The 12466-nt window shown below is 39.8% G+C and overlaps 1 protein-coding gene across 2 annotated transcripts in view; it reads left to right on the forward strand.

Annotated features, from left to right (window-relative positions):
• The window catches only part of CPNE4 (copine 4), a 213074-nt gene that overhangs the window by 179507 nt on the left and 21101 nt on the right, over positions 1 to 12466 (forward strand). For both annotated transcript variants that reach the window (XM_042816966.1, XM_042816967.1), the window contains exon 12: positions 10605 to 10659. In XM_042816966.1, coding sequence (XP_042672900.1) covers positions 10605 to 10659 — 55 coding nt within the window. The remainder of the gene's footprint in view (positions 1 to 10604; positions 10660 to 12466) is intronic.

Here is a 12466-nt window from a genome sequence, read left to right on the forward strand (position 1 = left end):
AACTGCTTCTGTCTTAATCCGTGTTTATTCTTCACCTAAATGATTTCAGCACTGACTTCTTTGGATCATAAGTCAAATGAAATGTTTTCTCACTACCAGCAGTATAAGCCTAGCCAGGATTCTGAACTTGACCAAAAGCAAATGTGCATGTGTTTCCTCTGTGTGTTTTGAGCAATGGGTTAGCAAGAGTCCATGAGACAGGTGAAGTTACAGCTAGCTCCTCATGTGCTATGATTGCCTTAGGGCTTCTCTTATACCTTTACCAACTCTGCACAGTTGTTTTGGCCAGCTCTTCATTTTGGAGCCCAGTGGAGAACCCTTCAAGAGAATGCAACTCATAGAGCATAGATGATTGCTGTCTTTGAAAGATTCTGACAGGGAATCTCTTGTGTAAGCACATAGAGCTGTCTATCTAGATACATAAGTATGTGTGTATATATACATATACATGCAGAGCTATTCCCATGTGAAGATGGGGCTCCATTACAGGAAGGACATGGAGCACTTGATGTGGGTCCAGAGGAGGGTCACTGAGATGATCAGAAGGCTGGAGCATCTCTCCTATGAGGAAAGGTTGAGGGAACTTGTTTATCTTGGAGAAGAGAAGGCTCTGGGGAGACCTCATTGTAGCCTTCCAATATTTGAAAGAGCGTATAAACAGGAGGGAGAATGCTTACAAGGGTGGATAGTGAAAGGACAAAGTGGAATTGTTCTAAACTGAGACAGGGGAGGCTTAGGTTAGATATTAGAAGGAAGTTTTTCACACAGAGGGTGGTGAGGTACTGGAACAGGTTTCCCAAGGAGGTTGTGGATGCCCCATCCCTGGAGGCATTCAAGGCCAGGCTGGATGTGGCTCTGGGCAGCCTGGTCTGCTGGTTGGTGACCCTGCACACAGCAGAGGGTTGAAGCGAGATGATCATTGTGGTCATTTTCAACCTAGGCCATTCTATAATTCTGTGCTTCTATGATACATATAAGTTAATACTTCACCATGCACTAAAAAAAATTCATGTATTTTTTTGTTATTTCATAAGTCCCTTTCTGCAGATCAAAGCCATAACTCATGGTAACAACAGTGCACACAGTTTATTAAGATGGCTGGTCCTTTGTTTTGATGGTTTGTTTTGCCAGTGCTGGAATACAACCAGCCAGCCATAAGTATAGCTCATCGTTCATTCTGCAGTGATAGCAGTCTCTGGCAAAGGAAAATGGAATGAGGCTGAAAAGAGTTTGTTTATGAGGATAAACGGTGTTACATGCACAGGGTGCTAAGGGCTGAAATACTTCCTCAGTGATGATTCATTATTACAGATTTAAATGATGGTTCCATGCATGAAGCCTGTGACAGGACTTGCATATCTGGTCCTCAGTCTGAAATCTGATTTCTGTAGTTAGTAGCTTTTCTTTCTCTTCTGCTTATTAAGAATCTCATTATATAACATTAAATATTTATCTTTTAAAACCTCTGTCCTGATTCAGCAAGACACTGGGGTTTATTATCTAATCCCATCAAACTCAGCCTGACTCAAGCAAACATTGAAGTGTTATGTAAAATAGAGATGGCACTAAGATAGAGTAGGAGTTTTTCTGAATTTGAATTTTCTTGTAAATTGTTCACCCCACACCCATCTGCTAAACTGCTCAGTATTTCCTTTATACTGAGATTATCTGTGTGATTATTTTTTAAATGCTGTTTTATGTTTCTACATTCATTCACGTGCTGGTTTAATACAAATCACTCACCAGCATAAGAGTTGGCTATTATGTGGTCAGATCAGTTGAAAAAGACAAAAGTTACATGTATTTTTTTCAAATGCTTTAAGCATTTGTTGCATTGGGTATTTCCCATTCTGATCTATACATTCAGCTTATGATTCCAAACATTTGTAAACTGATGCCATAAAATTGGTCCTCATTTTATTTGTATTCTCAATCTAATTTAAAAAATTAATTCTTCAGTCTTAAAAGTACTGCAGTTTTTTATTTGTTTGATTGCTTTTTCTGTTGTTCTTTGCTTGTTTGTTTTTCCAAGAGCCCTTGAAACACATGGAAATTAAATTGCACCTACTTTCTGACACTGGTGTCCTTTTTCATTTAGGCAGATGAACTCTAAATACTCAAGCAGATCCTTAAAACTGGCATCCACACTAAGATCATATATTAACAAAATACTTGTGTAGGACACGCTTGTGTAGCGACCTCCCCAAAGGCCACTAATGAGCAGAGAGTACATTTTTCCTGCAAAGTGCAGAAATAATTCATATGTTGAATATCTATAAAGTATTTAGGTGAAAATTAAAATTCTGGACCACATTCCATGAAAGATAGTAAAGTCCTGAAGTCAGTCTGATTTTGTCAATCGATGAATTAATCTGCAATCAATGAATTGCAGCAGTAGCTGATGGCATTCAAAACCTACTGGTTGTTTTCTCTTATTCATTTTTTTGGAGCTGAGTGCCTTTGTTCTGATTGAAAATCACGCTCAAAAGCTTCCTTCCTTCAGACAATAAAGAGCACCTGAAGATAAGGAAAGAAAAACGTGAAAGGAAAAAGGGTTCGTGGTCCAACACATCCTTTTCAGTGAAGAAATGGAAAAAAAACTAAGCAGTCAAACTAAGTCAGATGAAAGGTCCATCTGTCTGAGAAACACATCTCCTAGGGTAGCCAGGTGTGGGCAGTATATATGGGTATATATGATGCACCACGTGCTAAGGAAGTTCCCAAATTCAAAAGTCAGTATGTACTTAAATGCTATGTTCCTGATTGAGGCTTTAAGTGGGAAGAAGAATTTCTGGAGTTTAAACCTTACAGTTCATTCTTTAATCAGAGCCTTGTCCCCAAGAATTAGTTGGCAGGTCATTTGTCCTGAAGCTGTTTCTGGGTTTGTCAGTGAAGACTGAGTTAGCTTGGCTGGACGGATCTGAATTAAATACCTTCATGTACCTTGGACAGAGACAAGGACAAAAGCAGAAACCTGCTCTCACTGAGATGGTAATATAATTGTAGTCTATCATAAATAAGGTACATTAGTGATGTCTTGAATAATTAGCACTGTATGTGACATTGAATTTTAATGAAATCCCCATGTGGAGTCATAGCTGATAAAATTTAATCTAACCATGCAGATCAATAAATAAAAATATGGTTAATTATTTACCGTATCTCTTTATCATTTCAATTACAGAAACAACCTTTCCGGAGGCTGTTAAGCAAAAAAGCTGATTAACATATCTAAACAAGTTTAAAATCCGTGGTGGAAAAGACATGAATGTTTTTATTTAGTGTTTTGGTAGGTCTGAATTTACATACAAAACAAAGGCAAAACAGAAAAAAAGTAGCATATAAGAAAAACTGGTAGTTCATGCTCATCACTGAGCATTCTGTCACATGTGGGTAAATGTATTTTGAAATGTTTGGCCTAGAGCTGCATGGGGAAAAAGGGCTTGCTGATACTGACATCCACCAATCTGGATTGAAAACCCATCAATCTAACTGTGAGGGACCTAGGCTGGCACCATTACGTAGCACATGCATACACATATTTAGTGTTTGTAGTATTTGCTGACCTGTATCTGCCAATGGCTGCCAAAGAATAGTTTCTGCAGTCACCACTTTTTACCACAAGAATTAGCACAGGAGATGTAGTATAGCACCACTGTGTTGGGAAGGGGATTTCATAATGGTTTCATTTGTATGCAGACAAACTGACGTGTGTGTACATGTATGTATTTGCAGCTGCTTTTATCTGGTCAAGTACTGTCAGTTTTTACAGCTCTACGTTTTCCTTCGCCAATTTTTCGTCTTCATGTCATCTTGACACTGCCTTTTCTGCCAGGCACTCGGTGTGTGTGTCTGTTTATCAGTCCTGAGCAGTCCTTTCCTAGTTTCTTAGCAGAATTTCTTCTTCCTATGCTTTTCCATCACCCTGCTGCCTGCTATCAGCTGATGGGTACATCAAAACGATGTCAGAAGCTTTTTGCAGGGCTTTTCTTTGCAGCCTTCCCTTTTTTTTCTTCAGCTTGAAATCTCCTCTGAGGAAGAACTTTATTCCTTGACACTTTGCTGTCTGTGTGGACTGGTACCACCGTGATTTCTCTTTCACCATCTCTTTCTGAAGAGAATGGCTTGGAGCAACAAACCCTGCAAGCTATATCTGAAATAGGAGCCCATCTAGTGATGCAGAGAATAGTTATTTGTATAAATAAATGCTTGTAAGTATAAATAAGCATAAACAAAGAGACAGCAATTTGTGCCATTTTTGCTGATGCCACATGTGGCAACAGTTTAGCATCTGGTACATCTCCAGTCAACACAGCCATTCAATTTCAGAAGCATGAATTTCCTCCCTGTATTGTTAAGGACGTAATTATTCTTGTCATCCACTCCATTGTGTTAGCAAGTAGCAGAGCTGCCAATTACCCTCATTTAAAAACCAATCTGTCCATAAGTGAACAGCATGATCTCAATCTCCTGCAAGTTTACTCCTTCACAGGAGCTGGGCACCTTTTGTCATCACTTTATGTTTTGTTGAAAGTTGTTTTGCGTTCTTCATTTTTATGTTGTTTTGGTTTTGGTTGAATTACATCAACTGCTCATTTGGCCACATTAAATCACAGTGAAATCTCTATAACGATTTTATCTGCTTATCCTAGAAAGCTCATTTGTATCTCGAGAGCATTTTATGAGAAATTTCTCTACCAACACTTCCTTGTATACTATGCCAGCACAGACCCATATTCCCCTCTTCCCAGCACACCCCTTATAGATATTTTTTGATAGATTTTTTGTTGTTGTTGTTGCACAAGGAAGTCTCTGACCAACCATTTCCACTCTAATTTGTAAACAATGACAAAATGATGTGCATGCTTAGCAAGGCTTGTTTTTCTTGTGGTTGCTTAATGCAGTACACCCTGAAAGGTGTGCTTGTGTTTCAAGAATGGAGGGATCCTACGCTGTTTCATTTGAGGTTCTCCAAGATCAGATCTTCAAGTTATAGTGTGGGATTCAGCCTGCTTCCTACAATATTGTCTTCAAGTCATGTCAAGTTTTCAACTTCCAGAATTACAGTCTGTGTGAGAACAACCTTGTCAGTCACAGTACACTTTCCATATATGTTCCTGCAGACAGTTTGCTGTAGATTTAAGGTTTTGGAAGCTACCAGGTCATGCTTGTAACCCCTTAAGATTCAAAGGACTTTCTGGAAACTGCCCTGATTTCAAAAGTTAAATGTAACTCACTGCAGGCTCTTGCAGCATCCTCTTCCCTAGTTTATTCACATTCATGACCATTTCTTTTTCAAGATACTTTTTACTAAACTGGGTCATATAAATCAGGTCATTGCGATTTATTTGTCACCTAGAAGAGAAGCTTGACATTTTGGTCTCTTCTTCCTGCTAAAATCTGCTATTTTATTAGGCTATTTTTCCAACAAGTGATGTATCTCATTGTCATGTCATTCAGATTAAGCTACTCCTCTTTCAAGCTCTGATTACTTTTTTTTCTGTATTTGCCTTTCCCCAGTATAGGAATTTCCATGTTCACTTGCTGTTTCTACCCTACGTGGCTTCCTCTGTTGCTTTTTTAATGTTAACAAGTGGATGTTTAAATCTGTTTTACTTGGCATTAGCTTTGTTAGTTATTTCATGAGTTGATGCCTTTCATTGGTTAGCTTCAGGGAATTCATATTCCCCCCCCCTTCATTAGTTATTTCCTTCACAGGTAAGACAGGCACTTCACTCACATTCTTGAAACCCAATTACATGACAGTATCTGTGCCTCTGGATTCAGCAGATTCCAGCTCCCATGAGGTGACTGAAAGCCGTAATTAACAATAGCAATTGAATGTTAATGTCAGGATTTTGCACCTGGTTGTGTAGCATCTCTATGACAGACCGAACAATGTGGCTATTGACTTGCTATTGATTTGTGTGCTCCCAGCTCTCTTTTCTCAACAAGATGTATGATAACCGTTAATTCCTGCCACTCCTTTGCAAATCACTGTGCAGTGTGGACTGGATTCCAGGCCTTGTTAGATACAGCGCAGGTTTGAACAGTCACAGAGTAACCCGCCAGAACCAGAGCCATGGCTGAACAGAATCAGGCACAGCCCCAGTGGGGATATATTGTGACAGTGTAGCAGTCCCTTGGAGAATACAGTTTGCAGGGAGGAAATCGCTGCAGCTGAAGCCCTGCCCTCATTCTGGCTCTGGCAGAGCAAGGCTGGACCGCAGCCAGCTGTGTCCCAGCCTGTCCTGCAGTAGTACAGGTGGCTGCACAGGACTGCAGGTGAAGGGTGGATGGGCTTTTGTCCCTTCTTCTCATGTAGGTGGGGTTTTTTTTTTGCCCTATCCAATCATACAGTTCATATCCTTTATTTACCTTGCTCTGCTTGCAAAGCAGAAACGGAAAATGTTTAAATGTTTCAAATGATTTCCGTATTTTCTGTGGGACTCCTGCTAATCCCTGCAAGCTGTCGTGATTCAGAGTCTACTGGCATCAAACCCTCCTGAGTACTAAATAATACACTCAGTAACATGATTCATTCATGTGCTTTAGAAAAGAAACAATTCATCTCATTTTCTTTCAGTTCACTTCTTAAACATGAAAGATTACAATTTTAACTGAGTTTAGAGATGGCTTTATTTTGTTCGTGGCGTTTTCTGTTTTTTCCTTTTTCCTTTTCCTCCTTCCCTCTCTCATTTCTTTCCCTTTAATTCCCCTGTCATCCCTCCTTCCTCACATTGTCAACAATGTGAGGATTGTCAATCAAATGTGCATCATATGCATACATTTTGTTTTGGAAATTTAAAATGTCTGATTTTATTACAGTATATCACAAGTATATAGAGTGGATCAGTTTTATGTTTTTTTCTTTTAAGATTGGATTTGAAAATGAAAGACATAGTAATTGATTTTGCTCTGTCCTGCATAGTACTTTAAAAATATCTTCCTGGCAATTCTGATCTAATCCAAAACCAAAATTACAAGTGACAGTTTCATACCCAGGGACCCTAATCAGGTCTGTTCATTGCAAGAATTTCAAAGAGCTGTAAATTTAAGACTCTTGGTCACTTTAAGCCAAAAGTGATTTTTATGTGTGTGTTCTAGACCCAGATTGCTCAAAGCCCCTTCCAGCCTGGCCTTGAATGCTTCCAAGGAGGGAGTATTCACAGCTTCACTGGGCAACCTGTTCCACTGTCTCACCACCCACACAGTAAAGAATTTCTTCTTGATATCTAGTCTAAACCTACCCTCTTCTAGTTTAAAGCCATCTCCCCTCATCCTTTTACTACTTGCCCTTCTGAACAGTCCCTTCTGGCTTTCCTGTAGGCCCCATTCAGGTACTGGAAGGCTGCTGTATGATCTCTTTGGAGCATATTACTTGCTGTGTTAACTTCAAGAGCTTAAAGCTAAGCACATGTGTAACTACAGACCAAAGGGCTTTCATGAACACCAGCAAGATGAGTCTCAAGCTACTATCACACCTAGCTAGAAGTTCATTTTTTCAGAATAAATAAATGGCATGTACAAAGTGTTAGGGCATTTTTTCCCTGTACATTTACTCTGTACAATTAATAGATTAGATTTCCAGCAACACTGATGAATATCCAACTCTTACGTGCAACAGCACCTGGGCCAGCATCTTAGGAGGAGGTTGCAGAAGACTCTCTAATGTCTGATTTTAAAAATAATTTCATCCAGTGGAAGAATTTCTGCTCAGTCCTTTTTGTAACCAGGTAAAGTAAATTCTCATAATAAAGCTGAACTTTAGATATGCTACTGTAGGTCAGAGAACACCTGTGGTTAACAAGACATGATTTTTTAAATGTTCATTATTTTATCTCCCTATCTTTAAAGAGAGTCTTACCTTCCAGTAATACTAGGCTTCCTGGTGAAGCAGCAGAAGGTATCATTATCTGTATCACTTTCTGATTTACAAAACCTTACTATTTCCTTTGTTATTCTTTTCTCCTGTGTGTGCAGTACAGATCACTGAGATCTCTCTCCTGTGTGCCCCTGTTAATGTATTGATTTGTCACTGTGTCTCCTGTGGTTCACCTAGATAGCTTGAAGGGTAGGTGACTAAAGCTGAGCATTATTCCAAAAGGATAATGCAGGGTATTATCAGAAGTCATTCTATGCTGTGCATTATGCTATATTTAAGGTGTTACTCGGAGACTTCAGCTGGTTATATTTCTGTTTGGAAGACTCTAGTCTTTGCGCCCTGACAATTCCTTCTGTGTGCATTAATTTACATTTACCAATAAGAGCAGTAAACATGAACTCTATCCCTGATTTTACATTCAGGCTGTAATTTAGATTTGCTCGGTGTTTGATGTCTTTTGACAGGAAAATGCATCAGAAGTCATGTACATCTTTGTTTGCATGACTAGTCTCAGTCCTTATATAACAAGGTATGAAAGTTGAGATCCAGATGCTTTTGCTTTTCTCATCTTCATGTCAAGTACTTAAGCTTTTTGAAAATTATGGCAGCCAGGAGAACCCAGGCTGCAGGAGGCATTGCTCAGCACTCTCTCTACATTGCTGTAGAACAGAAAAGATGGAGCTGCAGATACAAGAGTCCCTATACTTTTTTTTACACTCAAGAGATATTGCAGTACAAATGTATGAGTTGAGGCATCTCCCAGCTGGGTAATTGCTGCCAGTGTAGCTTTCTGGATTGCTGTATTGAACATGGACACTTACATTCTAAGTAAAACTCTTTTTAGTCTTCATTTTGCTCTCACCCAAAATCAATTAATTTGCAGCTCCACAGGGTTTGCTTCTTTAATCCAACCATGGCTCAATCATTGATGTAAAACAAGGTTTTTTTCTGTCCTCAGACTCTTTTCTAATGTCTTCCTATTTCTTGCCCTCTAAGTGCAAGCCTGAATTCTCATCTGTATCTATTTATAAGGGCTTCCCTGCTTCCGGGAGCGCTTAATCAAAGAGAAAGCTATCAGCAGGTGGTTAGCATCAAATGTCAGCAGCTTCTTTGTTCCTGACATCTCTTGGAAAAAAATGTTTCATTACCATGCAAATGATGTTAGTCCTCCTTTCCAAGATCCATTATCACACAGTGTAACATATGGTACACAGGACTGCGCTCCCAGGATTTATGTGGCAACTAAATTTCTTAGCAGAACAACAATTGTGAGAGCGAAGCCATCAGATGGCAATAATTACTGTTTCCCATTTCTCAGTGATTTGCTGAATATTTCTCTATCTGGTGGCAGCAACTAATAACTCATTGCGGGGGTGGGTGGACAATGTTATGTCTCCTTCCTTTTAAACTCCCATTTATCCTTCACTTGTATCAGAAATGTCACAACGCTCCTCGCAGGCTATAGCAGACAGAACGGCTTGGCAGTTTTAACGATGTTGTTCTCTGTTGTGGGTATGTCTGGGAAGTGTGTTACTCACGTGTTACTTGGTGTGGCAATGTCTTGAACTGCACAAAGTCAGTTGAACCTGCTGCCTCTTCCTGGAAACCTTGGAAAGTGCAAATTATGTGTGGAAAGTGCCAAGAATGGTGATAGGAATCCAACTTTTCCAAGAGCCCTGAAACCCTGTAAGTAGAATCAGATAAATGTAGGAGAGATTTGATTCATCAGAGCAGTGGAGTACACTTCCATGATTTCAGTGGTGCTTCAGGATGTATTTGGAGTTAAGCATATGTTTGGGTGGATTGTTAACTTCAAGTGTGTGATGGAGTGCTTTGCTGACTCAAGGACGAGACATTCCTTACAGCTTGTTGTTTTCCACATTGCCATCTGGGAAGAGGAAACTTGACAGGACGTGGGCTGTGTGAGACATTACTGCATTTCTGAAAGGGTATTAACAGACCTGAAGCTTCCAGATCCTCTGAATCAGGATTTTTGTCTCTATGGATTTGTTTGGGGTGGAACAGCCTCAGCACAGTGTTTGAAAGCAAATTTACCATGCCACAGCGTTTGCTAGGTTATCAGTTAGTATATCCAAATTAAAATAATTTCATGTTTTAGTGAGAGTACTAGTGATGCACATGGTATAGATGGAAAGCCTTACAGACCCAGCAGGTTTCTGGGGCTGAATTTTTAGATATTTTAGGAATTCTGTTTTGCACACAGACAACTGTAAGAATTCACATTTGCAAACACTTTTAATTACAGAGTCATCTCTTCACTAAACTCATTTTCTGAGTTCTGGGGGAGCATATCCACATTTGTGTGAGATCGGTCTGTTTTCACAGTCTGTTAGACAGCTCACTCTCACTATCTCACTGCAGCCAGATAGTATAGAAGAAGAGGTAATATGGACCTACAATTGCACTTGTGGGAGAAGTGCAAGATATCTCAATTCGTCGTTATTCTCCAGGTGCTTTTAACTTCCCAGAATACAGGATGGTCACCTGAAAAATGTCCAATACCATTTCTCCATCTGGTCAGCATAAACCCTTCCTTCTCTAATACTGTACCATCCTGTTCTGCCCTGTAACACTCTTGACCTAAAAGCCTTTTCTGTGCTGCTTTGCATTTTTGATGAAAACTGATGGGAGAGTAAATGTTTATTGCTGCAAAATGCATTTCTTTGTGAGAACTCTTCTTTTACTTATTCTTTTCCAGTGACAAAATGTTCCCAGCCTTCGGATTTGGAGCAAGAATACCCCCAGAATACAAAGTAGGTGAATAAGAGAAATTTTCTCGTTTTCTTCATCTATGGAGCATAAAATAAGGGAGAAGAGGGAGAAGTGCAGGTTGAGGGCTGGGGGAAGCGTGTTGTCTCTCACCTGGTTTTCTCATTAAGTAATACCTCACTGAAACCAGAAATCAAAATTAGAAGAGGTATGTTTTACTGAAAATATTTAATGATATTAACAAAACTTTGTTAATGGCTGTTAGCCTGCTAAAGAGGACTGAATGTTTGAACAGTGCTCAGCAACCATATTTTGAAGCTTTGTGGGCCTTGATTTGACAGAACTAATTTTTGTAGGAAGGAATTCAGTGAATGGCCTAGTGCCTTTGCTTTGTGGTTTAGAGACTGAATGTCTTCCTGAAAAAAACAGACTTTTCAGAAGAGTTTTGCTCGGTACCAAATTTCTGTTCAGTAGTGGACATCTTCAAAACCAGGAACAAAAATAGAAGAGCATATTCATGCTAAAAAGAAGGATCATCCAACAGAAAAAAGGGCCAGGGAGAAATAGGCAGAAGTTCAAATCCTGTGTTGCACATGTAGGGACAGAATAGGCAGAATAATGGTTCTGCACAGGTAAGTAACCGAAGACTGGCTGGGGGTTCTGCAACTCAGATACTGTCTGCAAAAAAAAAAAAGCAGAACTGGACTCCTGATGGTGCAGACTTCATCCAGTATTCCCAAGTTGCTGAAAGTTGCTTCTTTCAGCTGTCCCTGCACCAGAGAAGTGAACATCAGCTGAATGGGAATAACTGTCTGCAGAGATGGGTTATATGTTATTTAGTGTTATAAAGTGTGAATCAGTAGAAGGAAAAAAAAATGGACGTGTCCTCATGGCTTGTGGATCTGGTATCTGCATGAAATTCCAGTAGTGATGTGCAGCAAATTTGATAGGTGTCTTGCAAATGAGTGTCTAAGGTTAGTCAACATATGTTTAAATAGCATTAGCTTCTAAAGTAAAAATTGCTATTATGGAAAAGTGGATTCTGCCTGACAAAGTGTTTTGCTGTGCCTTGAAAAGGAACACCAGTGTTAATGCTTTCCAAAAATCAGAGACATCAGACAGTTTCCAGGACTTTGATACAGGTTTGAATGTGGTACATGCACAGAGAACATCTATATCTGTTTGCATATCTATTTCAACTAGGAGGTGATAATCACCTGTGCTATATAAGGGGAAGTGTTTTGGAAAATAAGAGTGCTTAGCAGCATCTTCCACCAGACACATTAGTAAAACACAAGGACTGCTTATCAAATGTACATTCCTTTGCCACAAATATGTACATCTCTACCTGTGTTTGTATGGCAGTGCTCACTGAAAGAGCTAATTGTATAACCAAGATGTTATAATTGCAATATAATCAAGAGAGTAAGGCAAACAGACAACGATCACAAAAGAGAATAAGTGGAAGAGCTTACCCTTGGGTTGAGCTCACCAGAAGATACCAAAGAGGGGATCTCCGGAAGAGATCCTTCCCCTCTGGTAGCCAGCTCTTAAATAGGTCCAGGAGGGGTGGAGCCTGGCTCCACCCCTTCCGGCAGCACAGCTGAATTGCCTTCAGCTGTGCTCCTCTGGCTGACTCAAGGCTCACCTCAGGTGATTAATCAGAGGTTCAGGCCGTGACTCAGCAGTTCCCATACACTAATCTATATGTCACAACTAGATTGCCCTCTTGAGCCCACTCTGGACCATTCCTGATAAAGCCATGCACTGTTGTGTTTATCCTAAACGAAGGTACTAACCTGGTGGTGTGACAGAGGCTAGATGTTCCACCATCTGTGAGATGACCATCAT

The sequence above is a fragment of the Centrocercus urophasianus genome, unplaced genomic scaffold, assembly GCF_019232065.1.
Source record: "Centrocercus urophasianus isolate 14NV4802_14NV808 unplaced genomic scaffold, USGS_Curo_1.0 seq_16, whole genome shotgun sequence".
Taxonomy (NCBI): Eukaryota; Metazoa; Chordata; class Aves; order Galliformes; family Phasianidae; genus Centrocercus; species Centrocercus urophasianus.